This window comes from Pelophylax lessonae (genome assembly GCF_965119305.1).
Source record: "Pelophylax lessonae genome assembly, chromosome: 5".
NCBI classification, from domain to species: Eukaryota; Metazoa; Chordata; class Amphibia; order Anura; family Ranidae; genus Pelophylax; species Pelophylax lessonae.
In genome coordinates, this window is record NC_138772.1 from 386,366,427 (window position 1) to 386,393,648 (window position 27,222).

At 41.2% G+C, this 27,222-nt stretch overlaps 1 protein-coding gene across 9 annotated transcripts in view; it reads right to left on the reverse strand.

Moving 5' to 3' along the window:
- Window positions 1-27,222, reverse strand: part of PTPRM (protein tyrosine phosphatase receptor type M) — a 974,793-nt gene that overhangs the window by 113,471 nt on the left and 834,100 nt on the right. For all 9 annotated transcript variants that reach the window (XM_082259726.1, XM_082259728.1, XM_082259725.1 and 6 more), the window contains one exon: window positions 22,379-22,415. In XM_082259726.1, the coding sequence (XP_082115852.1) occupies window positions 22,379-22,415 (37 nt within the window). The remainder of the gene's footprint in view (window positions 1-22,378; window positions 22,416-27,222) is intronic.

Genomic DNA, 27,222 nt, shown 5'->3' on the forward strand with positions numbered 1-27,222 from the left:
CCTCCACTTGATACTCCCATTCTACTTTTTCCCCTTCCTTGACCATACAGGTAAGTGGACCTCTTGTTAAATTTAACACAGAATATTCCAATATGAAAAAACACACATAGCGCTGGACTTTAATTAGGGTATTCAATGGAGTGATATAATGATATTCTTAAGCACATATTTACAAACCTGATTGACAGCAGAAGGAGCCAATGGTTTCTGCTGCTCTCACTGAGTCCAGGGAGGAGGGAGAGCAGACTGCTCTTGGCCACAGCGCTAGATCAAGATCAGGCTCAGGTAGGTATTTGGGGGACCTGGGGGGTGCTGACAATCAGGGCTGGATTAACATAGGGGCTATTGGACCTGCAGCTCCAGGCCCCTACCTTAATTTAGGCCCATGCAAGTGGCTTATCAATATCTATGTGTGCTGTCTTGAAGGAGGAGGAGCCCATTGTGCACTGCACATATAGAGGCGACAAGTCTCAGCCACTGCAGCCAAGTCCTGTTTCTATCGATGCCTGGCTCCTATCACAGGATCTGTTACACTCACACAGATTCTCAGTGTTCGGGAGCTGCAGGCAGCTGTCTGGCGTTGGAGCACTGACATCATTCCAACCAGCAGGAGCCCAGGAGGAAGGAAATATTTCATGCTGCTGAGATGAGGTTAGTAAACTTATTAGGGAGGAAGGATTGTGCAAAAACTCACCTGGGGTGTAATGATTGTGCTGGGGACAGACTGATGCTCCCCCATGTAATGTACTCTCTGGTGCCCACCATGTAATGTGCTGTGCCATGCAGTGCCCACCATGGCATGTGCAGTGCCCACCATGTAATGTGCTGTACCATGCAGTGCCCACCATGTCATGTGCCGTGCCCAGCATGTTGTGTGCTAAGCCATGCAGTGCCAACCATGTAATGTTTGTGCCCACCATGCCATGTGCTGTGCCATGTAGTGCCCACCATGTCATGTGCTGTGCCATACAATGCCCACCATGTAATGTTTTGTGCCCACCATGTCATGTGCTGTGCCATGCAGTGCCTACCATGTCATGTTTTTGCTCACCATGTCATGTGCTGTGCCATGCAGTGCCCACCATGTAATGTGCTGTGCCATGCAGTGTCCATCATGTCATGTGCTGTGCAGTGCCCACCATGTCATGTGCTGTGCCCACCATTTATTTACTATGCCCAGCATGTATTGTGGTGTGCCCATTATGTAATGTTCTGTGCTGAGCAGCAGTGCCAATCATGTCATGTGCTGTTCCCACCATGCAATGTGCTGTGCAGTGCCCACCATGTCATGTGCATTGCCCACCATGTCATGTGCTGTGCCATGCAGTGCCCACTATGCCATGTGCAGTGCCCACCATGTCATGTGCTGTGCCATGCAGTGCCCACCATGTAATGTTGTGTGCCCACCATGTAATGTGATGTGCCATGCAATGCCCACCAGCCAGTTTCCCGCCCACTCCTTAACAACCAGCTATTCTTCACACAGAATTCGAATCGGTCAATGATTTTTTGACCGATCCGAATTTGAATAGTTGGGAGTAGTTGGAATTGGGAATAGTTGGGAAAATATGGAATTTGTTGGAAAACAAATATACGAAACAAAATTAAACGGATTTCAGATTCGGATAGATTTTTATTCCTTTTACAATGAATTGCACATTTCTAATATTTATGGAGAATACAACTCTGAAAAACGTGTTAACAGAAACATTAAAACATCAAAAGTGAACAGGAAAAGAGTCAAGAACTATGGCATAAAGTTCTCACTGTTGAAGTACATAAGACATATAGGAATCCACTAACTGACTCTGCCTACTTGGATCCACCTTTAAAAAATATATAATTTTTGAGTGCACTGACCCTTTAACTACCTCAATACTGGGCACTTAAACCCCCTTCCTTCCCAGACCAATTTTCATCTTTTAGCGCTGTTGCATTTTGAATGACAATTGCGCGGTCATGCAACATTGTACCTAAACCAAATTTGTGTAATTTTTTCCCCACAAATAGAGCTTTCTTTTGGTGGTATTTGATCACTGCCAGGTTTTTTCTTTTTTGGTGCACAAATAAAAAAATACAGAAAAGTTTGAAAAAAAAAAAAGTTTTTTTGTTTAGGTTATAAAATTTTGTGAATAGATATGTTTTTTCCTGCACTGATGAGCACTGATGATGCCGCACTGACAGGCACTGATGAGGAGACACTGATTGGGTGGCACTGATGGGGTGGCACTGATATGCAGCACTGATGGGCACTGATAGGTAGCACTGATATGCAGCACTGATGGGCACTGATATGTGGCACTGATAGATAGCACTGATATGTAGCATTGGTGGGCACTGATAGGCAGCGCTGATGGGCACTGATAGGCAGCACTGATGGGCACTGATCGGCGGCACTGATGGGCACTGGTGGGCACTGATAGGTGGCACTGATCGGCACTGATGGGCGGCACTGATTGGCACTGATGGGGGGCACTGATGGGGGGCACTGATGGGCACTGATAGGCAGCACTGGTGGGCAATAATGGGCACTGGTGGGCAGCACTGGTGGATGGCAATAACGGGCACTGGTGGGCAGCACTGATATATGGCATTGGTGGGCAGCACTGATAGGAGGGCACTACTGGCAGGCTGTTTGCCATCCCTGGTGGCCATGGTGGGCATCCCTGGTGGTCATGGGTGGGCATCCCTGGTGGCTCTAGTGGCATCCCCTCCCCCCAGGGCTGCACTGGTAATCAATCATCTGATTACCAGCACAGACCCCCCCTGTGATCAGTGAGTACTTAGAAATACTCACTGATCACCCCAGCTCCAGTATCGATCCTCTTCTTCTCCTCCCTGACAGGATCTGTCAGAGAGGAGAAGAGATCGAAGCCGTTACAACGGCTGTATTTACATTGCATGACAGCTGTGATTGGACACAGCCGTCATGTGATCAGGAGGGCCAATCACAGGGCCCTCCTGACGCATCTTGTTGCGCTGTGTCCGAGGGACACAGGCACATCGAGATCGCGCCGCTGCGCATGCCCGCTGCGCGTGCCCGCGGCGGCGCGATCTCGCTCCTTCTGAAGGACGTTGCGGAACGTCCATTCAGAAGGACGACACTCCCACCCGGCCGTATATGTACAATGGCCCGGGTGGGAGGTGGTTAAAGAGGAAGTAAACCCTCCTCTGACACTTTTACCTATAGGTAAGCCTACGATAAGGCTTACCTATAGGTACTGTAAATATCTCCTAAGCATGTACCGTTTAGGAGATATTTACCTTACATGCAGCCAGTGACTTCACTGGCGCATGCGCTCTGAAGGAACGGCCGCTGGTGCCGTTTCTTCAGAGACCCATGCCGTGACTGTCGGCGCGGGAGTGACGTCACCGTCACCGCGGCTCCGGCCAATCAGATGGCCGGATGCCGCGATCCCGGAAGACGGGCGACTGGACATGTCGCCCGTCATAGAGGTGAGCGGACGGCACGGCGGGGGCTTGTTCTAAGGTAAGTATTTCATAATGAGCTAGTATGCGATGCATACTAGCTCATTATGTGTTTCTCTTTCAGCTTGTAAAAAAAAGAAAAATTTACTGAGTTTACAACCTCTTTAACTGCCAGAGGATAGATTTTTAACTTCCATATAGGGTATTAAACTTTTTTTTTCAAAATGCAGAACAGAAGATTGGATTACAGATTTTCTCATGAGCCAGCTTGCCAAATGAAAATGTGCAATTTAGTTCTATTAAACTCTGGAACCGTAATCCATCTCACAATGCTCAGATTGTCACACAAGCGTACAACTGTCTGCTCTGTTAAGGCCAGATTTGTTGCCTATTACAAACTGATTACAGTTGCCACTTTTTGGCTGCCTACAATTATATTTGCTCATTAACACTTGATAGCTTGAATGCAGATGAAGAAGAGTATGAGAACAATTAAATCTCAATCATAATAATTCCACAGAGCTTTGAAGATGACTGCTCAAATGCTATTTCCCTGCAAAGACTAATTATCTCCTTTTGGCTCCTGAAGATTGCTAGAAGATGGATGTGTGGCATTTCCAAAGTATTAACATCAAGTTAAACAAAGATATTTCATTATGAAATGTTTTCCTTTTACTCTAGGAAAATTAGGCTTCACTCCAGAATAAAAAAAAAAAATTGGAACAACTGTCAGAACTGTGCCATCAGTGAGATGGGAAGATGCCTGACTGTGAGATCACTGACAGCAAATAAGACATTGCTATAAACGCTGTGCTGATTTCTTTTTTTGCAAAAATCCAGACAAATAGCTAAACAATTAGTTAAAATACATTGATGTAAACAACAGTATCTACCAAAGAATCTGTAACACTGTTCAGACACTTTTGTGATTCACTCACCTCACATTGCACATTCAGAAAGATGGTTTTACTACTTTCTGGTTCAATTTTGCAGCTTCTTGTGTCCCTTTCCTGCTCATATATAATAACTAGAAAGGAAGAAAAGAAGTTCCCCACAGGGTGAGACTGAAACGACCTACATGTACAAGTCAAATACAAACACAATTCCAAAAAAGTTGGGACACTGTACAAATTGTGAGTGAAAAAGGAATGGCCTAATTTACAAATCTCATAAACTTATATTTTATTCACAATATAATATAGATGACATATCAGATGTTGAAAGTGAGACATTTTGAAATGTCATGCCAAATATTGGCTCATTTTGGATTTCATGAGAGCTACACATTCCAAAATAGTGGGGACAGGTAGCAATAAGAGACCGGAAAAGTTAAATGTACATATAAGGAACAGCTGGAGGACCAATTTGCAACTTATTAGGTCAATTGGCAATATGATTGGGTATAAAAAGAGCCTCTCAGAGTGGCAGTGTCTCTCAGAAGTCAAGATGGGCAGAGGATCACCAATTCCCCCAATGCTGCGGCGAAAAATAGTGGGGCAATATCAGAAAGGAGTTTCTCAGAGAAAAATTGCAAAGAGTTTGAAGTTATCATCATCTACAGTGCATAATATCATCCAAAGATTCAGAGAATCTGGAACAATCTCTGTGTGTAAGGGTCAAGGCCGGAAAACTATACTGGATGGCGGTGATCTTTGGGCCCTTAGACGGCACTGCATCACATACAGGAATGCTACTGTAATGGAAATCACAACATGGGCTCAGGAATACTTCCAGAAAACATTGTCGGTGAACACAATCCACCGTGCCATTCGCCGTTTCCAGCTAAAACTCTACAGGCCAAAAAAGAAGCCATATTTAAACATGATCCAGAAGCACAGGCGTTTTCTCTGGGCCAAGGCTCATTTAAAATGGACTGTGGCAAAGTGGAAAACTGTTCTGTGGTCAGACGAATCAAAATTTGAAGTTCTTTTTGGAAAACTGGGACGCCATGTCATCCGAACTAAAGAGGACAAGGACAACCCAAGTTGTTATCAGCGCTCAGTTCAGAAGCCTGCATCTCTTAAGGTATGGGGTTGCATGAGTGCATGTGGCATGGGCAGCCTACACATCTGGAAAGGCACCATCAATGCTGAAAGGTATATCCAAGTTCTAGAACAACATATGCTCCCATACAGATGTTGTCTCTTGCAGGGAAGACCTTGCATTTTCCAACATGACAATGCCAGACCACATACTGCATGAATTACAACATCATGGCTGCGTAGAAGAAGGATCCGAGTACTGAAATGGCCAGTCTGCAGTCCAGATCTTTCACCCATAGAAAAATGTGCGCATCATAAAGAGGAAGATGCAACAAAGAAGACCTAAGACAGTTGAGCAACTAAAAACCTGTATCAGACAAGAATGGGACAACATTCCTATTCCTAAACTTGGACAACTTGTCTCCTCAGTCCCCAGACGTATGCAGACTGTTATAAAATGAAGAGGGGGTGCCACACAGTAGTAAACATGGCCTTGTCCCAACTTTTTTGAGATGTGTTGATGCCATAAAATTTAAAATCAATTTATTTTTCCCTTAAAATGATACATTTTCTCAGTTTAAACATTTGATATGTCATCTATGTTGTATTCTGAATAAAATATTGAAATTTGAAACTTCCACATCATTGCATTCTGTTTTTATTCACAATTTGTACAGTGTCCCAAATTTTTTGGAATCGGGTTTGTAGATGTAAGGTGAGGTATTAAAAATTGTTATTTCTTCTTCAGGGGTATCAGATGTCTGATCAGATGCCGCCTTCCCTTGTTCACCTCACCTTCTCTTCGCTGCTGCCAATTATCCGGTATTCTGCTTTTAAAATCTTGATCGTTGGATTTTTCATTGGCTTTGATAATGTGAATACAAAACATCTGATACCCCTGAAGAAGGAATATCATTCCGAAATGCGTTGGGTTTCGCCTTGTATTGCACATACTCACTTGTGAGCCACTGTATCTCATATCAAGCCATGCATGTTTTATATATGCCTTATGCCGGTTTGTTGTGTCTACAATCAATTTAATACCAATTTCTTTATGCTATTTTGCCATCACACCATTATGTTTTTTAATATTTTAATGAGTATTTAATAAAAAATAAAAAAATGTAATACCTCACCTTACATCTATTTGACTTGTACCTGTAGGTCGTTACAATCCCTGCGCAGTAGGGGCCCGCCCGTGAAGTCGCAAGGCTTCACTACCACGTTCCCTTACCGGCAATGGCGGCGGCAGCACCCGACAGCCGATCGAAACATTGGCTGCGGTGCCGACAGCGCTGGACTCCAAGACAGGTATGTGTCCTAATATTAAAAGTCAGCATCTACAGTATGTGTAGCTGCTGACTTTTAATTTTTGAAGGGAGTGGAGGGGGCGGCTGAACTCCTCTTTAACTAACTATAACTGAGCACTAACTACAGCAATTTCTAACCCTAATTACCCTCTAACCCCAAGATGCCCAACTCACACTACATATTTGATATGCCCTTTACCACTTTAATTGACCCCCAATGCTCTAACCTAATCCTTAGCTAATCACACCTTTTAGATAAACTTAATTTAGATTGATAAATTAGCCTATTAGCTTAGTCTGTCAGTTAGTTAACATTTCCCTTCTCCTCACGATATCTCCTCTCATCAAAAAATATGACAATCTGGACTAGCTGTCAAAAATTAGGGCCAACCTGGCAGGCAAAAGAAGATAAAAAAAAAAAATCAGAGACTTTTTTTTTAGCAATCCAATCCAGCAAGTTATTCTGTGCTTGTTACAGAACAATGTAATAATGTAATGAGCTCCAATCAGCGGAACTACTCTGAGGAAGGAGAAAGCAGAGCTCAGCAGCTGCAAAGTTATATTTAGAGATAGGGACTGCTCACATCTCTGCGCTCACAGCGATATGCATCCTTAATACTCCTTAATGTGGTCATTTTTTCAACATGTTTTTGGGTTGGAATAATCCAGGATTTCTAGTGAGAAAAAAAAATGATAGTAGATATGTACAAAATGTTTTGCTGTTTTATATAGAGTAATTCTTATGAGGAGTTTTAATGTGCATTACAGAATAATGTACTTTTTTGTAACTGCACCACAAGGTAGAATAATGAAGAGCCTACATAGAAAATTATTTGATTTGAACTGTTCACATTTTTCCTGCATTCATTGCCATTGCATTGGAAGCAAACACAGATTTAATTTTAGAGGCCACTAGAAACATACCTTTGTGTTTTGATACATTTTTATCCAGATGCATTCATCTTTGAAATACGTTAAAACATACACTATATTGTCAAAAGTAGTAGGACACCTGCCTATAAACACATGTAGCAGGATTTCCAGGCCTGCTGTGGGTCTGCCATTGTTACCGGTGACACCTTCAGCCCATTTAAGCTGAATACCCAAGTGTGAGATTGGAGACAATGACCATTCCGGCATCTTTGTTTTGTTTATTTGATAATGGGGATGGGAGAAGGGAATGAGTGGGATACTCCTCTGGCTCAACTAGGTACAACTGGGACACTTTGCAGAAAAATGCCTGTTAGCGCTGTCTTGACGCCAGCTGAATGCCGACCAACGCTTGCTGGCGCTTGAAAAAATACTGACTTGCTGAACTTGTGCTTGAACTTGACCTTTAACACTCTGGTTAGCTCAAAAGTCCTGGACGAGACTGAGACTTGACTCTTGACACTCTGGTTAGCTCAAAAGTCCTGTAAACAGCTCCCTCCAGACCTTCACTGACTGATGTAGCTCTTTGTAGCTGATTGTGCTGCTGCAACTCTCAACACTGCACACCTTACTTTTCAGGGCCCAACCGCTAGCGCCCCCTTCACATTTCAGGGTCCTCTCCCTAGGAACCCCCTCTACACTTCAGGGTCAACCCCCTCTACACTTCAGGGTCAACACTGGCACCCCCTTTACCGCAAGCTGGCTCCTGGATTCCTTGGACCTTCACCGGAGTGGTCCCCTTTGCTAGGCACACCCCCAGGGGGCAGTTTACAGTACTCACAGATGGGGAATGCTTTCCTGAAACTGGACCCCTTCTGCTCCGCTGGTCCTCAGCACACCGGGTCCTCTCTGCAGCTCAGCTCACTCCGCCCCCTCAGGCAAGCCGCCCGGGACACCCGATCCTGCTGACAGGAGGAAAAACAGCTGTACTCTCCCTCCTGGGACTCTGCTTCCCGCCAAAGACGCTGTTTCATGCGCTCCCCTCAAACTTATACCCACTCCCAGAATCCTGTTTGGCAGAATCTGCCTTTCTGGGGTAGATACAGGCCTGAATGTGCCACTGATTGGGTTTCCTCAACTCCCCAATGAGAACCCTTCTCATGGAGCCAGTGGGGAGACTCCCCAGTCTCAATAGCAACACCTGGGAGACATGACAGCCCAGCTGAAAATGATGGCCCTGCTGTTAGGCAGCCAAAGCCCACTATAATTTGCCTAGCACCTACCTTGTAGGGTGCTAAACACACATGAACGTTAATGGCATCCCAGTCTTAGTCCATAGGGTTCAATATTGACCATTCTTCCAGAAGCACATTTGTGATGTCAGGCACTGATGTTGGACAAGAAGGCCTGGCTCGCAGTGCCCACTTTAATTAATCTCAAAGTTGTTCTATCGAGGTGAGGTCAGGACTCTGTGCAGGCCGGTCAAGTTCCTCCACCCCAAACTCACTCATCCATGTCTTAATGAACATTGCTTTGTGCACTGGTCCATTTGGTGAAGGGGGGATTATGGTGTACGGTAGTTTTTCAGGGGTTGGGCTTGGCCCCTTCACGTTCCAGTGAAGGGAACTGTTAAGACTTCAGCATACCAAGACATTTTGGACAATTTCATGCTCCCAACTTTGTAAAAACAGTTTTGGCATGGCCCATTCCTGTTCCAACATGACTGCGCACCAGTGCACAAAGCAAGGTCCATAAAGACATGGATGAGCGAGTTTGGGGTGGAGGATCTTGGCTGGCCTGCACAGAGTCCTGACCTCAAGCTGATATAAAACCTCTGGGATGAATTAGAGAGGAGGCTGCGAACCAGGCCTTCTCATCCAACATCAGTACCTGACCTCACAAAATGCGCTTTGGGAAAAATGGTCAAAAATTCCCATAGAGACACTCCTAAACCTGGACAGCCTTCCCAGGAGAGTTGAAGCTGTTATAGCGGCAACGGGTGGGCCAACTTAATATTTAACCCTACGGACTAAGACTGGAATGCCATTAAAGTTCATGTGCATATAAAGTCAGGCGTCTCAATACTTTTGACAATATAGCGTATGTCTGTGCTTGTCAATGCAGGCTGAAATGCATTTTAAAGTGTATGGTGTTGCATTTAGCATTGCTTGTCTTTGTGCGTTTTACCAATGATGAAGTCTCAATGGAAAATGCATCAGGTAAAGTCACAGAGGTATGTTTCCAGTCTCTTGGTGTCAACCTCTTGCACTCCACTTTACAGCAAAGCACAGAAGGGTGGAGGGAACATCAGCACAAGTAACCAATCAGCTGTGCTACAGTGCATTCAGCATGATGATAGGTGGTGAGACCAGAGTAACAGGGAGATGAGCTCATCAGTCTGCTGACTCTCCTTTTGCTATCCAATCACAGAGGGGGAGAAAACCTGAAAATGTTACTGAACTGCAGCAGAGAAAAAAGTAGGACTCCTCCCCTGCTAGACAGGGCTGTACTGTGTGGCAAAGCTGTGTGAAATTCAGGCCTGGATAGATAGAACTATAAATCCTTTGACAGGTCAGCAAACTACGACAAATACATTCCATCCAATCTGTGCATTTAGCTGTCTGTCTGGGGTTTAGCTTTACAGGAAGACTGATAGTATTTACAGTCTTCTTTTACAAATATATACCTTGCCCTGGGGAGTTTAGAATAGTAACATGGTCAGCTTTATGCTCATGTGCAAAATCCAGTACTTTCATACATGGGGCTGAGCTGTGCAGATCATACATAAGACTCTGGTTATTACTTTAACCACATTAAGATGGCCCGCCGCAAATTTACTGCGCCAGGCAGCCTCTCCTGTGGTTGTCCTACGTTGGCCAGGTGCATAAGGCTGGGGGGCGAGTGCACACCGCCAGCGGGGATGCCGATGCACAAGGCTGGTGGCCGAGATTGCCGCTGGCCACCTGCGATCGCTCCCCGCTTAGACAGAAGTACGGTCAGTTGTTTTAAACACAGCTGACCGTTCTTCTCTCTGAAATGATCACAGAGCGCCTGTGATCCTTCTATATAGGATCACAGGTCTCTATAATTATTCCACAAGCCCATCCCCCACACAGTTAGAAAACAACCCCCTAGGCTCACACTTAACCCTTTGATCACCCCTAGGTGACCCCTTCCTAACCAATGTCATTATTACAGTAACAGTGCATATTTTTAGCACTGACTACTGTAGTAACGTCACTGGTCCCCGCAAAAGTGTCAAAAATGTCAGTTAGGGGTGCGTTCTGTCCGCCGCAATGTCGCAGTCTGGCTATAAATCGCAGATCGCCGTCATTACTAGTTAAAAAAAAATAAAAAATGACAAATCTTTTCCCTAGTTTGTAGAAGCGATAACTTTTGTGCAAACTGTGCAAAATACGCTTATTGCAATTTTTTTTTTACCAAAAATATGTAGCAGAATACAAATTGGCCTAAAAGGATGAAAATTTTGATTTATATATATATATATATATATATATATATATATATATATATATAGTTTTTTTTTTTCTTTTTTTTTGGGGGGGGGGGGGGGATGTTATATAGCAGAATGTGAAAAATATTGTTTTTTTCAGAAAGGTTGCCCCTTTTTTGTTTATAGCGCAAAAAATAAAAATGGCACAGCTGATCAAATACCACCAAAAGAAAGCTCTATTTGTGGGGGGAAAAAGCACATCAATTTTATTTTGGTACAGGATGGCATGCCTGCGCAATTTTTCGTTAACGTAACACAGTTCCGAATCGCAAAAAATGGCCTGGCCATTAAGGGGGCAAATCCTTCCGGTCCAGAACTGGTTAAGGGAGCCATTAGCCAGGCTGGATTCCTTTGTCCAGAATTCTATTGTTCCCTAGCTGCACTAGAGTGTGTCTAATGACCACATTGTAAATGTTACTTGGCAGTTTAATCTAGATTCCAGAAATGATATGAAAAATAATCAGGTGCCTTGGTATGTCATGTCATATTCACATGACATGTTATAATAAATTCCCCAAGTTAAAAACAAAAATGGAAGCATACTGTATTTTGCACGTAAGTCACGGAGTTACACAATATTTTTGCCTATCAACACAGAAGCAGAAGCTTTTATATTATACAAATATCTAAGAATAATCCTTTCCTGCAGTGTTAGGATAATCACATTTTACACATTTTCCATCTCTCAGCCTCTTCTTAGGAAAGGCTGTGTTCTGTCAACATCATTGCATATAGTAAATAATCCGCTTGCACTCAAGATATTACTTGGTGCCTAAATGAAATTATGAATATGTCAAGTGAGATCCTAGACTAAAATGTGTTTCAGTTAACATAGAGAATTTCTCACTTAAAATCCCAATCTATACATGACAGTTTTGATGATGTTCTTCATACAGCCATGCAGAGTCTTGGACAAATTACCCAAAAAAAAGAATTCGTGTTTTCGTGTTTGGACAGACACTGTCACAGATAAAGCAGTATTCCAGGAATCCTCTTGGTCACTTTCTTCAATGCCCCCATTTTCGCATAGCCTGTGCACATCCTAAATAAAAAATGTCATTCAAGTGAAGACGTGGTACTAGCTTGGCATGGTGGTCTCACTTGCATGAGGGTGAAAAACCTTCAACCTTTACAGCCACTTTAATGTTAGTGTTAAGCTGACAGGGAGAGTTACAATTTGTGTTATAGGTTAATATCAATATTAGTTAGGGTTAGTGTTGTAGGGAGGATTAGTGTGAAGATTACTGTTAGGGTTAAAGGAAGGATTACAGTTAAGGGTACAGGGAGGAACAGTGTGAGAAATAATGTTAGGCTTACGGGGAAGGTTAGTGTCGTGTGAGGATTAATGTTAGATTTACAGGGAAGTTTGGTGTTGAGATTAATGTTAGAGTTAGGGTTATAGGAAGGTTTACAGATAAGGGTACAGGAAGGGTAAGTGTTAGTGTTAGGATTATTGTTAGGGTTAGTTTTTCAGATGTGAAAATGAATATTGGGGTTACAGGGATGGTTAGTGTAAGGATAATTGTTAGGGTTACTGTAAAAGTTACATTAGTAGTTATTGTGAAGATTAATGGTAGTGTTAGAGGGAGGGCTAGTGTAGGGATTATGGTTGGGCTTGGGGTTACAGGGAGGGCTAGAGTACACAATAATGTCAGGGTTAGTGCTACAAGGAAGGTTAATGTGAGAATTAATGTTAGGATTAGGGTTGCAGGAAAGATTAAAGTGAGCATTAATAGGGTTACATTGGTGGTACAAAGAGTGTTAGTGTGAGGATTAATGCTAGGGTTAGAAAGAAGGCAAGTGTAAGGAGTCACCTTAGGGTTACATTTACAGGGATGATTAGTGTAAATGTTATTGTCAGGGTTAAATGTTACAAGTAGGGTTAATGTGAGAATTCATGTTAAGATTAGGGTTACAGGGATAATTAATGTGAGGATTAACTTTAGGGATAGGGTTACAGGGGGAGTTAGTGTGAGGATTAATTAGGGTTGTGGTAAGGATTACATTAGTAGTACAAGGAGTTTTAATGTGAGGATTATTGTTATGGTTAGATGGAAGGATAGTGTAAGGAGTAATGTTAGGACTGGGTGTACAGAAAAGGTTAGTATAAATATGAATGTCAGGTATAGCATTATTGGGAGGGTTACTGTGAGGATTAATGTTATGATTAGATGGAAGGATAGTGTAAGGAGTAATGTTAGGACTGGGTGTACAGAAAAGGTTAGTATAAATATGAATGTCAGGTATAGCATTATTGGGAGGGTTACTGTGAGGATTAATGTTATGATTAGATGGAAGGATAGTGTAAGGAGTAATGTTAGGACTGGGTGTACAGAAAAGGTTAGTATAAATATGAATGTTAGGTATATCATTATAGGGAGGGTTATTGGCTGAATACATGATTAGAATATCACCCGATCATTCGACCACCGACTTTTAAAAAAGTATTTGTCGGTCGAAAACGTTACCAACATACACGGTCCGAATATCGCCCAACCGTTGCCGACTATCGAAACAGTGTTCATGCGTGATGAGGTTATACAGATTTAAACTGAACGACCTCAACACCAACATATAGAATATCGTTCATTCGCAAACGACACGACAGAATTTTTCGGGTTTTTCAAACGGTATTTTTCGTTCACAATATCGATATCGCTCATTGATGGCTGGGCATTAATCAGTAGAATATCGACCGATCGCTCGCTGAACAGACATTTTCGGCCGATTTTCTTATCGTGTATTCCTGCCATTAGTGTGAGGATTAATGTTATGATTAGATGGAAGGATAGTGTAAGGAGTAATGTTAGGACTGGCTGTACAGAAAAGGTTAGTATAAATATGAATGTCTCAGGTATAGCATTATATGGAGGGTTAGTGTGAGGATTAATGTTGGGACGGCCAGTGTAAAGAATAAGGCTAGGATAGGGCTGTAAGAATAGAATAGACCAGAAGGGGGATTCGTACATTTGTGCTATAAAATCAGGTGGCTGAACGAAAAAAAAAAATGTAATAGTGTAGTCCTAACATGGTTATAGATATTTTTTTTTTCCAGTCAGTGTGCTGAACAAAAAAAAGAGAACACATTCTTCCATCCACACAAACGAGGTGGATGGAGGAATCCCTCCACTTATGCATTGTATTCCAACAGCAGGATTTTTTTGCTAACAGAATAAACTGATCAAAGGCTGAAGCCACTGACTGACTAACGTTTTCCAACATTCCCATTCACTAAAAGTTGATCTAACGATTGTCTTCTGTCAAACAAAGACAGCTACACATGGATTAAAATTTAGCTGGTCCCTGCTGAGCTGGAAGAATGTTGATCTATCTATGGCCAGCTTTAGTGTAAGGATTATTGTTAGGGTTTGGTTTACATTGAGGGATACACCTAGGGGTACAAGAAAGTTACAGGAAACCGTCTTGCTTGGATTGATATATATGCAATAAAAATACTGACATACTTACCTTTTTCCCGGAAAAAATACTGCTCTAGGATTCCGTATTAGTTTATACCTAGACATTTTGGTTAAGTGACCAATACCAAATCAGAAAATCTCAGTTTTTATTGGCTGATTCTCCCCTTCAGCGGAAATCATGTGACTTATAGCCTAGAATTTTGGTACTCGGCACATGAAAATGTCTGCAGCAATATTCTCACCAGGAATGGTATTTCAGCCTTTCTGCTACTCTTTATTTGTTCAACATAGCAAGACTGATATATACTGCTTTACATTAACATTTTGATACATCTCTGCTTTAATTTATTAATGCTTGCTAATTTAAACATGTTATAAAATGTTTGGCAAAAACATGAGCTGCAAAAGTCTACTTAGCCTGATTGGCTTATTGTAATAAATATTGGTTTGCTAGTATGGCAAAACCATAAACATTTTAATAAAATGAGTCATACATTTTATAGGAAATAGATCTACAAATCTATACAACTGTGCAAGAGGGTCACTTTCATGGAAAAGGTATTGCAATTTAGGATTACCAAGTGGAACTGGAAACTCTAAATGTGCACACTTTTATAAATATTTATACTGGAGGACCCAATCTGCTTGACCTTGTGAGCCAGGAGTGGTAAGAATAATAACACAGGAAACATTTTCTAATAAGCACTTTAATGAATAAAGTCAAATAAAAAACATCTGCCATGAGCATGCCTAGCCTTGGCATTATGGTTATAAGAAGTGTAAAAAGCAACAAGTGATCGATGATAAATGCTTACATCCATTTCTCAAAACAATAAAAACAAAATGGGATTATTTAATAATGGAAAGTGCTCATGTTCCAACTGAAGTATCTCATAGCTTTAAAAATATAACTTTCGCTGAAGTGACAGCAGTAAACTAAAAGCTGATGAACATCTATTGTTACCTGTACATTGGATGGCCTTAATAAAATGGTTCTAGCAAATATGAGGTTTCTAAGCAACTAAATGGTCTGTAGAAAACTAACTACAAGTCATTGAAAAGGGCAAAACATATTACTGCATTGTTTACCTTAAAGTAAGTTTTTTAAAACGTTCTACACAATAAATGCAAAATCGCCCATATTATGTATTGTTTACATGTAGAAATTTGGACATTAACCAGTAGAAGGAGCTTTCAGTGACTCCGTACAATCACTGCCACTCGGCCTAAAGTGGATCTAAATCCTAACTAAATTAGGTATTATTTGTTAGCAAAAGCAATAATTATCATAAAAATCGCCTTGTGGGATTTTCTTTTTTCTAAAATATTTTTTCACCTTTTTTGTACATCTCAGCAAAGTGGATCTCCTTTGCGGCCAATTCCTTTATATGTTCGTACAATTTAGTGGTAGCTGCAAGTCATTGCTCAGAACTATGAATAAACAAGGACCTTCATGACCGGACCACCCAGTATTTTTTATGAAATCTCCATATTTTTAGAACTTGAAAATTACTTTTATAATTAATTTAAAGCTTATATGTGATTTAATGATTGGTTTCATATCTATTTGAACAATTGTTACATACTGGCAATACAAGAAGTGCCAAAATTTCAAAGTCAAATTTTAGATCTGCATTTTGGTGAGCAGTACAATCCAATCTCGAAGAGCAGTACAATCCAACCTCTGTGCAGCAATGAAAAGCAGGAAGCAGATCTTGCATGTGTAATGAGCAAATACTGTATGCTGCCCCCAAGAACATGTATAGTCCAAAACTGTACAGAAGAACAGAAGAACAGAAGAAGAAAAAAAAACTTTAATGGAGTAGGGCCAAAGGTTTTTTGGCCCTATTTCTCCTGGGGATCACAGGAAGGACTGCACTTTGTTCTGCACTTCTGTGACTCACATTCAGCCGATGATGTCACGCTGGTCCAAGTTTTGAAATGATCCCAACTTTAATGTCAGGATTAACCCAGATGCCTGACCAGCAGCTGGCTCAGCCTCTCAGCATCCTGCTGAAAGTCTGAGCCACCTTTACCCACCCCCTCCACAGCCCGGCGCTCCAGTGAAAACTAGAGGGGCAAATCAGAGAGTCTCTGGCTTTCTTGTCCCTGAAGAGGACTGAGCGATCAGCGGTCTTTGATTGTTCTGTTCTCGGTGCAGAGGTGGCGAAGGACAGATGCAGCATTGGATCGATGGACCACCTAGGTGAGTATGAATGTTTGTTTTTCTTCATATCCTGCACTTCTCTTTTAAATCTGAACACTATGCCGAACTGGAACAATAATTAAATGATAAGAAATTCTGACACTCCATCACAGCATGCTTGCTCCAGACCTGAGACTTAAAAGTAGCCAGACATTGTCATCACTTTAGGACTGATGGGTTCTTTAAATAAAGCAGATGTATTCACAAAGTTGTGTAAATTAAAATCATATCCAGCAAACAGCGCTTTGCTTCAGCTACAAGCGAGAGTAAAGACATTGCAGCTGGAGCTCTGCCCTACACATTTTGTTACAGCCAACGTCAAGCCTACGCCCCTTGATGACACTGGTTGGAACTAAACAAGCAGGGCAGAGCTTCAGCGGTGATGCCATTTTGCTCGCTCGCTGGATGGAGCAAAGCGCTGTTTGCTGGATGCGGTTAATTTGGAGTTTTTCTTCTGTCTCCTCAGGTGCAATATTGTGTGGCCTGATTACATTTTAGTCTATATATGAGAAAGAGACATTCAAGTGGCTGGCATTTATACACATTTACTGTGGGATCTAGGTATCTGGGAAGCAGATCTGTGTATTTATGGTGGTCGAGGAAGAAGCACTTTGCTCGCTGGATCACGATTGCAGTTTTATTATGGACTTGATTCAATTATATTGTATTATATTGTTTAAGCACAAAGTTCACTTGATTGATGGGTTTTTGTGTTCACAATATTCTTTTCATATGATACTGATTTTTTGTAACTTTCTTAAAGGGACAGCACAATACTATTTATTGTTTTACGTGCACTATGTAACCTTCTTTTATGTAGTTAGCTGATTCTAGCAAAACCTGTCAGGTATTTTAGCAACACACTCCTTTGTTCTCCTTAATGAATAGATGTACCTCCTCAACTATACACACAGTCACGATGAGTATGACACATCCTAACAATGAGTTTGAATTGATCTAACACTATTCATAAGTAACTATGGCTACTGTGTATAAGGAATACTCCAATGGTCAGCTATGAAATATACATTCCAGGAACTTGATGATTGTATTTTTCTGGGACATGGATAATACCTACTTGAACTAGCTTTTATTCCACATTTGATGATCTGCCATGGCTTTCATTGAATTTGGATATTTGTGTCCTTATATTTGTGTCCTATATTGTAGAAGTGGGACCCCGTGTTACACAGAAGATGGGTGCTTTACGCCCGATTCTTGGAGAAACAGGCATGCTGTTTGCCAAGCTGTGGGCTGGCTTTTATAAAAATCCAGAGCTAGAGCTCAGGGCTCCACCCAACAGACAGGAGTCTGTGCATGGGAGTCAGGAGGACTCCCATCGTCTCCAGGAGTCAAAGAGGCTGCATGGGGCAGCCAGAGTGTGCATGTCTGCATGAGGCAGAATTCGTCGGTGACAAAGCAGCAAGGAGCTGATCGTGAGTAGAAGAGGGCTTGATTTTAAGGAACTCTTTTGGTCTGAAGAGCAGGCCTAAAGCAGCCGTGTGGCAAGTGGCAAGAGAGTAAGCCAGGAGGCTGAAGTATTCTGAGTATGCAAGTTACAGTAATTGTTGAACCCCCTGCGTGGGCTACTGATGTCGTTGATGAACTTTTCTGTTCTTTTAAATAAAACTGGGCTTGGCACAACTCACTTGTAAACGTACCTACCGCTTGAGACTAACCACCCCAATCATATAATATATACATATATATAGTGTATATTTAGGCACTTGGAACCATCTTGTGTCAATAGGGACTACACTCTCTTTAGGAAAACATAGTGTCAGGTTTTGAGCCAGTGGAACAACTGCTGAGATTGTGCTGTTAATATTTACACTTCCGGCAAGTCTTAAATTTCATCTTCACAAAGAGAGAGTGTTTTTCCAGGATATCAGCAGCTTTGTCTGTCAGCTTTTGACACATATATCAATCTGACACTCCATGTGCAACTTTCATTTGTTACAGTGAAGGGGAAATGCTTTATTATTGCCAATTTAGCAGGGACTGGATCCTATATTTTGGAACAACAGATTATCTTTGGGCCTATGGGCAGTTGGGCAGTATGATCTCCTAGTCAAGCTTTAATACATGTGGATGGTTATGAGGATACAGTCCCTTCAATTTTCTGGATATATATGCTACATTCAGCCTCATTTTAAATTTTGGGGTACATTATTTTTTCTTCATTGAACAATAATACTTGCACATATATGCAGATTTGTGCTATACATGGATCTGTGGTTTACTTAAGGACCTCATATTAGCTTGGATGTAACGCACTGTGGAGTTAACTTACTAAAGGTAAACAGGCTTTTCAATCTACAAGGGAATTAGGGCTAGTGAAATAGATGAGGTTCTGCTGAATTCCTTCATCCAATCAAATACAAGCAAAGATATTGTTTTCCTTGCATGTGATTCTTTGCAAAGTGAATTTTCACCACATTCACTAAGCTAAGGGAAAATTCTCATGCAGAGTGAAACGTGCACTTGCCTTTAGTAAATCAACCCCTTTGAATCCATGCGGTGGACTAACATTTGGAACATCAATATGCTATGTTATGCATTTTTAGTTATATATTTTTTTTATAAAATACGTATAGGGGTGAACTGTTGTATCAATGGCTTTTTTTGTATGTTCTTTTTTTGGGGTAATAAACTTTTCTTAGAAAATGCAGTTTCTGGAGATGGATTTGATTTTCTGTATTTACCATGCTTTCTTAATCCATATTTATCCGCTGAGCCTAGTTAGTAACTATTCATTTGAAACTTGTAAAACAGGTTGTTATTCATTTATTTATTTTTCTATAAATAACTTTTCCAAAGGTGATTTTTCACAAGGGTTACAGGAACTTCTGATAACTGTTAATAACTGATAATTTCCTACCTGTTGAACTAGTGTGTGACTTCCATTAAAATATATTTATCAACTGCCTAAAAATAATTATAATCATGGTGTACACCAGCAATCCTAGCTTCCTCAGCTTACAGTACTTTCTATATAATCTATAATATTTTGTGGGAAAAAGTGTGATGATGTATTGTGCTATGTTACATTCTCAGTATTATCCGTTTGCTAAAACTTACAGCATCAGGAGGGTTAAATGCATAGACGGACATACGGGCAGTTCTTTGCAGACAGTCCTGTTAAGTCCGGCGGTGATGAGCTCAGGTGTGGGTAATTGAGCGTCTGATTGGATGCGGGGAATGGTGATAAGCCCGGCGGAGAGAGCGTGTGACCACCCCCTTCGACAAAGTCAGGAAGTGACTAATATCCTGAGCCGTGGTGGAATTTCTCAAGCTTGATCAGCCCGATCCATGAGAGTGGAGGGCAATAAGTGGGGGTGAGTGTTCTAGCTGAGGGGAGTGGAGCACAGAGGTGGTGGACCCCTTTTTTTTTTGGTGTGTTTCTTTTCAGCTGGCACTGGATTCTCACCGGATTATCATATTATCACTATTCTCTCACTTTTCTTGTTTTTTATTGGATATTATCAATGGAACATTTGTTCACTGGATTACTTTTCACTGGACTATTCTTTGGACTGGATTAATGGATTCACAGTGAATATATAGTATATATATATTTTTTTTTTTGCAGTTATTTACTTTAATCACATATACTGTATGTACACTTTTATTTGAGCACTGCTAGGTGGGATTATATTGTTTCACATTATTTGTTTATGTATTTTTTTAAGTAGCAGCACATGATTGTATTGGTTTCTGATGCCGGATCAGTCTATTAGCGCAAGAGCCTGCCTTATATATTTATACATTCTCAGTACTAGCTACAGTTAGTACCTCCATTTTTAAAATGAAAGAAACTTCCACCATGACTGCCTGTCTTCGAAACCAAGGGACATTATGTGTGGATCTATAATGAGGGTCTGGGATAGCCTAAAGTGGAACTTTAGTCAGAAAATGAAGTCCTGCTAGATCACTTCTGGCCCATTTTGCAGGTATAGCTATGTAAAACATTAAAAATAAGTGTCTATACTGTTTAAAATCCAGTAATACACAGTCTCACCCTGCTCTGCACATGCTCAGTTGCTCTCCCATTTTTAGGCACTGCTTAGTTTGTAGACGCTGATCTTCTGACAGCCTTAAAGCAGAATTAAACCCTTCTATCCTTTACAGCCAAGGAAGCTGCTTCTGTTTAAACTGCAACTGCTATGGTGCTGCACATGTGGTCAGTTATGACACCAGCAAAGTCGCATAACAAGTCGTATTCCATGATTTCCAATGAGTACTGTTCATATCTGTACGACTTCAAGTCGCAACGACTTCAAAGTAGTCCCTGCACTACTTTGGGTCAATTTTAATGCTTTTTGAGGTCCATAGACATAGGCATTGCTTCAAGTCCAGTCAAAATCGCGTCAAAATCACAGTAAAATTACGCAACTTTTAGGTTGCATAAGTGTGAAAGGGGCCTAAATCAATGGGCTTAGTTCCTGCTTTATGATTTACTACTGTTTGGGGGCTCTGGACTTTAGCAAAATGGCAGCCTCCAACAAAAAGCAAGTTTTTATGAGTATGGTTCTGCTTTAAGTGGAGCTGAGGAGGATAGAATGAAACAGGAGGGTTTTCTATTTTTGGTTTTGAATGTAGAAGAGGGTGGTTGATGTTGACTCATTAGAGGAATGAGCTAGATGGAATGAGGGGTGCCTGAAAAGTGTAGCTCCATATAAGGGGGACTGGCTGGAGGCTATCTAGCCATAACCCCACTTTGACAATGCCCAGGTGTGATTGGTTACTGCACCTGATCCCAGGTGAGACCTGCCTTGTATGTTAGTTTTACCTAAGTAATTATTCAAGTAAATGTCTAGTCCTCTCCAATTACTGTATACCATTTTAAATGTATAGAATACAGTAGAGAATTATAACTACTAACCACAACCATCACATGCCACTGTCATGTTAAACTGCAGGTTCATAGATTCATTTTCATATGTTATTGGCTCCTACCGTACTGTTTTTCTTTGCTCAAATTTAAAAAATTATTTTCACCGTACCAAAGTTTCTGATACAGATAGTATAAAGAAGACCCTCCAAATAATGGTATCATTCTTGTTTTCGCCCAGCAAAACAAAGCGTATTTCTCCTTTGATGACTGACTGCACAAACATATGGACAATATAAGCCTGTGGGATGATGAACGGGGTAATATTATGTACCCACATAGATTGTCATTTTACAGCTCTACCATACAGCATTGCTTTTACATGATTTTATATATATATATGCAAATAATGTTGATGTTGTGTTTGTATTTTTCTCCTCATTTTATGAGCACCTTTTAAAGCTGCATGACAAAAACAGCCAAGGTCCATTAAATAGGAAATAAACGACATACTGTGTTCATTACTACACATCAGATTTTTAGGTTTCTCGACTTGAAGTTCTACCACAGAGCATTTAAATAACAGTGCGGGATTGTAATTATACTATTCTCCACAAACAGCTCTGACAATTTAATTGTGCACTGAGTATATTGCAGTGCAGATTGGTAAACGCTTTTACACAAATTTCCCTGTCAGAAATAATGTTATGTTAGCGCTAGTAAAACAACCTTGTCTTAAAGAGTTTTACAAGTTTCACAGTTAATGCACAGCACAGTTATGCATGACATGATGAACACAAACAGTGGGACTTACCTTGTGTGGCAATATAGTGATTTGGTCTATGATAGCCCTGCAAATGAAAAGAAACAAAGGAATATTAGAATGATTGACTCAGCATTCACTGTCTGTATTGTCTATCCTATATATTGGCATAAAAAAATTTTTTCCAAAGCAAACAGAAAATTTAATATAACTATCTGGCAAAAAGGAAAAAAAACACAGGACTGAACCTAAATGGGAAAATATTTTTTTTTGTCTTCTGAAATTTTAAGCAAAACTCTGGGCAAACAGATAGGCAAAGTTAAGATATAAACTATATTACCAAAATTATTGGGACGCCTGTCTTTACACGCACATGAGCTTTAATGGCAACAATTGGGGTTCAATACTGAGCTGGCCCACCCTTTGCAGCTATAACAGCTTCAACTTTTCTGGGAAGGCTGTCCACAAGGTTTAGGAGCATGTCTATGGGAATGTTTGACCATTCTTCCAGAAGCGCATTTGTGAGGTCAGGCACTGATATGAACGAGAAGGCCTGGCTGGCAGTCTTCACTCTTATTCATCCCAAAGGTGTTCTATTGGGTTGAGGTCAGGCCACTTAAGTTCCTCCAACCCAAAATTTGCTCATACTCATTCATGTCTTTATCGACCTTGCTTTGTGCACTGGTGCACAATCATTTTGGAACAGGCAGGGCCAACTCCAAACTGTTCCCACAAAGTTGGGAGCATGAAATTGTCCAAAATGTCTTGGTATGCTGACGCCTTAAGAAATCCCTTCACTGGAACTAAGGGGCCAAGCCCAACCCCTGAGAAACAACCCCACACCATATTCACTCCCCTCCACCAGTGCACAAAGCAAGGTCCATAAAGACATGGATGAGTGAGTTTGGCATGGAGGTTTTTGGTTTATCTGCGAAAATATTTCAGATGCAGTACAGCTATTTATTTGATTTGCACATATTTTCATACGAATTAAACCTATGCTAAGCATAAAATAAAAAAAAAAATGGTCACCAAGACCTTATGCTATTATCAACTATTATGCACCACATATTAGCACATTGTGTCAGACTTACCTACCAAACAATCCCATCCAGCGCTGCGTTGTCAATGTTCTTAGCTGTCAAAGGCATTTCCATCTTTTCCCAGTCTTCCCACTGGGTTTGGAATTCTCAGCCGCTTGATTGGCCAGGTTGCGATGAAATTACTCCCACACTTGTGCATGGGAATCACATCATCACAACACAGTGCGATACTGTATAAGTTACGCTGAGCTGCACGTGTGAGGCTCAGTGTACATAAACAGTGACAAGCAGGGAGAAGCAGTTACGACAGCAGTGGGGTTGATTTACTAAAACTGGAAATAGTACAAAATCTGGTGCAGCTCTGCATTGTTGCCAATCAGCTTCTAACTTCAGCTTCAGCTTGTTCAATTAGGTTTGACAGTAAAACCTGGAAGCTGATTGGTTTCAATGCAGAGCTGCACCAGTTTTTGCACTCTCCAGTTTTAGTAAATCAACCCAAGTCTCTTATATCAGAAAATCCTACCTGGCAGTGCTTTTTATTTTAGTTTATTCCACTTTCAACAGGTGAGACATGTAGTTTCTAGCAATTTAACTTACTATGTCACCTCTCCAGCTTCAATCTGTTCACAGTGAATCAACATCATTACCTCTGTCCGATGAGCAGAGATCTGATTTGGGGAAACAGTAAAGTTGACCGAAGAAATTGTGATTTAATTGACTGGCAGAGTGTTTCAGAGGAATGGCTGCCCAAAGTGATACATTTTTTGCACGTAAAAAAGTTGAGAACTTTGTATTTCAACTGTAAATGTATTTTTTAATATGAAAATGTTCTTAAAATTGTGCCTTGGTGTAATACATGGCTCAGCAAGACACATATACTTGCTCATGGTGCATTTTGACCTGGAGAAAAAGAGTTGTTGTATAAGTTTAAAGCTTGTTTAAACCCAAGTTAAACAAATGTATTACATTAGTTTATAGCTTACCAGTTCTTAGATGAGATAGCTGCATTTGTTTTCATGTTTAGGCTTGTTTTCTTTTATTTTAATCTGGTGATCCTGCCAGAATGACAAAACCCACCCACTGTTCTGTATTAATGGAGGAGCAGCATTTTCACCCTCGTACAGGACTATAGAACAGCTACCTCTCTCCTTTTCTCCATAACATAGGGTGGAGGTGTTTTTAATCCACAAAGATAGCAGTGGCTAAGTGGTTCACACTTCTGCCTAGAAGCACTAGGGTCATAGGTCCAAATCCCAGCCACAGCACTACCTGCCTGGAGTTTTCACATTCTCCCTGTGCCTGTGTGGGTTTCCTCCCAAACTCCAAAGACATTCTGGTAAGTTAACCACTTCTGGACCTGAACATTTTCCCCCTTAATGACCAGGTCATATTTTGCGATTCGGCGCTGCGGTACTTAAACGGACAATTGCGAAGCTGTACCCAAATAAAATTTCCTTTTTTTCCCACAAATAGAGCTTTCTTTTGGTGGTATTTGAAGGTGTGTTTCTAACTGTATTGGGGCGTAGCTTCTGAAATGATCACAGAGACCTGTGTTCCTATATAGAAGGATCATAGGCACTCTGTGATCATTTCAGAGAGAAGAACGGTCAGCTGTGTTTACAATAGCTGCCCATCCTTCTCTCTCAGCGGGGAATGATTGCGGGTGTCAGACAGCAATCAGAGCCACCTGCCCCATGCATCGGAGTCCCCGCTGCCGAGTGGGGGCGGGAGCGCACCGCTGGCGGCGCGCGCTCGCCCCCTAGCTGCAGACGCGTGACCGATGTATACCTACATTTGTTTGCACAGGAGGACTGTCCTGCCACAGTATAACTGCGGTGAGCGGTCCTTAAGTGGTTAATTGGCTCCTGTCTAAGTTGGCCCTAGTATGTGTTTATATGAATGTAAGTTAGGGATCTTAGATTGTAAGCTCCTTTACGGCAGGGACTGATGAGAATGTATAATATATATTGTATGAAAAGCGCTGTGTAACTTGATAATTCTGTATAAGTACTTGTAATAAATAGCTATAGCTGAGAACAATGTAACTGATAGGAATGCAGAGCAGTGATCACAAGTTATCAGCTCACAGGTTTTCTGCCAGGATCAACAGATACCTTTTGCACTTACCAAAAAGATATGAAATATGCTTTCAATGGTATATTTATCTGACCAAAAAGGAAGCAAATAGAAAAAGCTAATTGTTGGGCTTTATGCTTTAGGTTTGATCATACTCAACTTTTACAATAGCTAACAAAAAAGATGTGGCCGCCGAAAGGTAGAGTAATCAGACTTTGGAGAATTTCCTATTTTCCCCAACAAAAATAATAATTTAGGCAGAGGTCACAGTAAGACTTTGCTGAAGTTTAGGCGATTGCAGGCACTTGTATTCTGAGCCTGATTTCAAATTATAGACAGGGAAAAAAAAAGAAAAAAGAAGCACATCAGTACAAGTTGATAAGTATGCAGTTGCAATAAAGCTAATCTTGGCAGGAGATGGAGTTCACAGAAAGAGATCTGGGGAAATAGTACACTCATCGCCTGCTCCATGCTTATATCTCTCTCCATGAGATCTCATGCAAGCAATGTGGGGACAAGATCTGAATGTTAAATCAAATGCATCCTTTAGAGAGAAAAAATGGTATTAATTTCTGTTCTCTTTGAAGCCATTCACCACCTGCTGTCCTAAAGATATATAGCCATTTGCAGTGAAACATGGTGGCACTAATTAATGACATGCGGTAAGTTCAATGTGCAAAGTAATGTGCACAAATATTAATAATTCTGAAACAAATAAAGTAATCGGTCCCTGCTGAACATTAAAAAATGGGAATGCTATTTGCGAGCCTCAAACATTGCTGAGCATGACAAACTGTCGCTAACAAATAGCAAGGCCTACATAAATACTAGGCAGACTGTTCTGCAGACTTGATGTTCAGAAAAAAAAAAAGTAATGGGAATTGTTTAAAGCTTTGTTCATTATTTCAGAAGCATTTTTTTTCAACATTTTGTTGGATGTATTTGAATTCATAAGCAAACATTATAGAGAAACTTGCATTAATTATAGCTGCTTTTAATGTAATCTGGGCAAAAAGTCAGCATGGGGTTTAATTATAAAAAAAAAAAACAGAAGTGCAAATGTCTCAGCCTTCACGCAAAAGCCACAAATAAGCCAGCAATGTTTGTAATATGTGTGAAATATCAGTTTCTACTTGATACCCCAACCACCCCCCCCCCCCACCCCACCCTCATGCCTGGCAGTCCAGTGAACGCTAGAGGACCAGAGAAGAGAGCAGTGACTGAGTCACTGCTCTCTGCTTGGAACAGATGGAGAACTGAGTGATCAGTGGTCATGTGATTGCTCAGTTCTCAGTGTTGGAGTTGGTGTTGGACAGCTGCAGCATCTTAAAGATGCTGCAGCACGGAGGAGAATATGGGTGATTTGTTCAAAGTCCATACTTCTCCTTTAGGCCAGGCCAATGGATGAGTCATCAGCTGTCAGCAGGCTGTAATGACAGCTGAATTAAAAAAAAAAGAATTGCTGGCAAAAAAGAAAATCAGTAAAAAAATAAGTGGGTCCCCCCAATCCATACCAGGCCCTTCCGGTCTGGTATGTATTTGGAGGGGAACCCAACACCAAAATATAAAAAAAATAAATGCCATGGGGTCCCCCCAAAAGCCATACCAGGCCCTTATCCAAGCAGGCAGCCTGGCAGGTCAGGAATTAGAGGGTAAGAGCGAGCGCTCCCACTTCCTGAACCATACCAGGACACATGCCCTCAACATGGGGGGGTGCTTTGAGGCAGGGGTGGGGGGGTGGGGGGCAGTACAAGAGTTTTTGACAAATCCTTGATT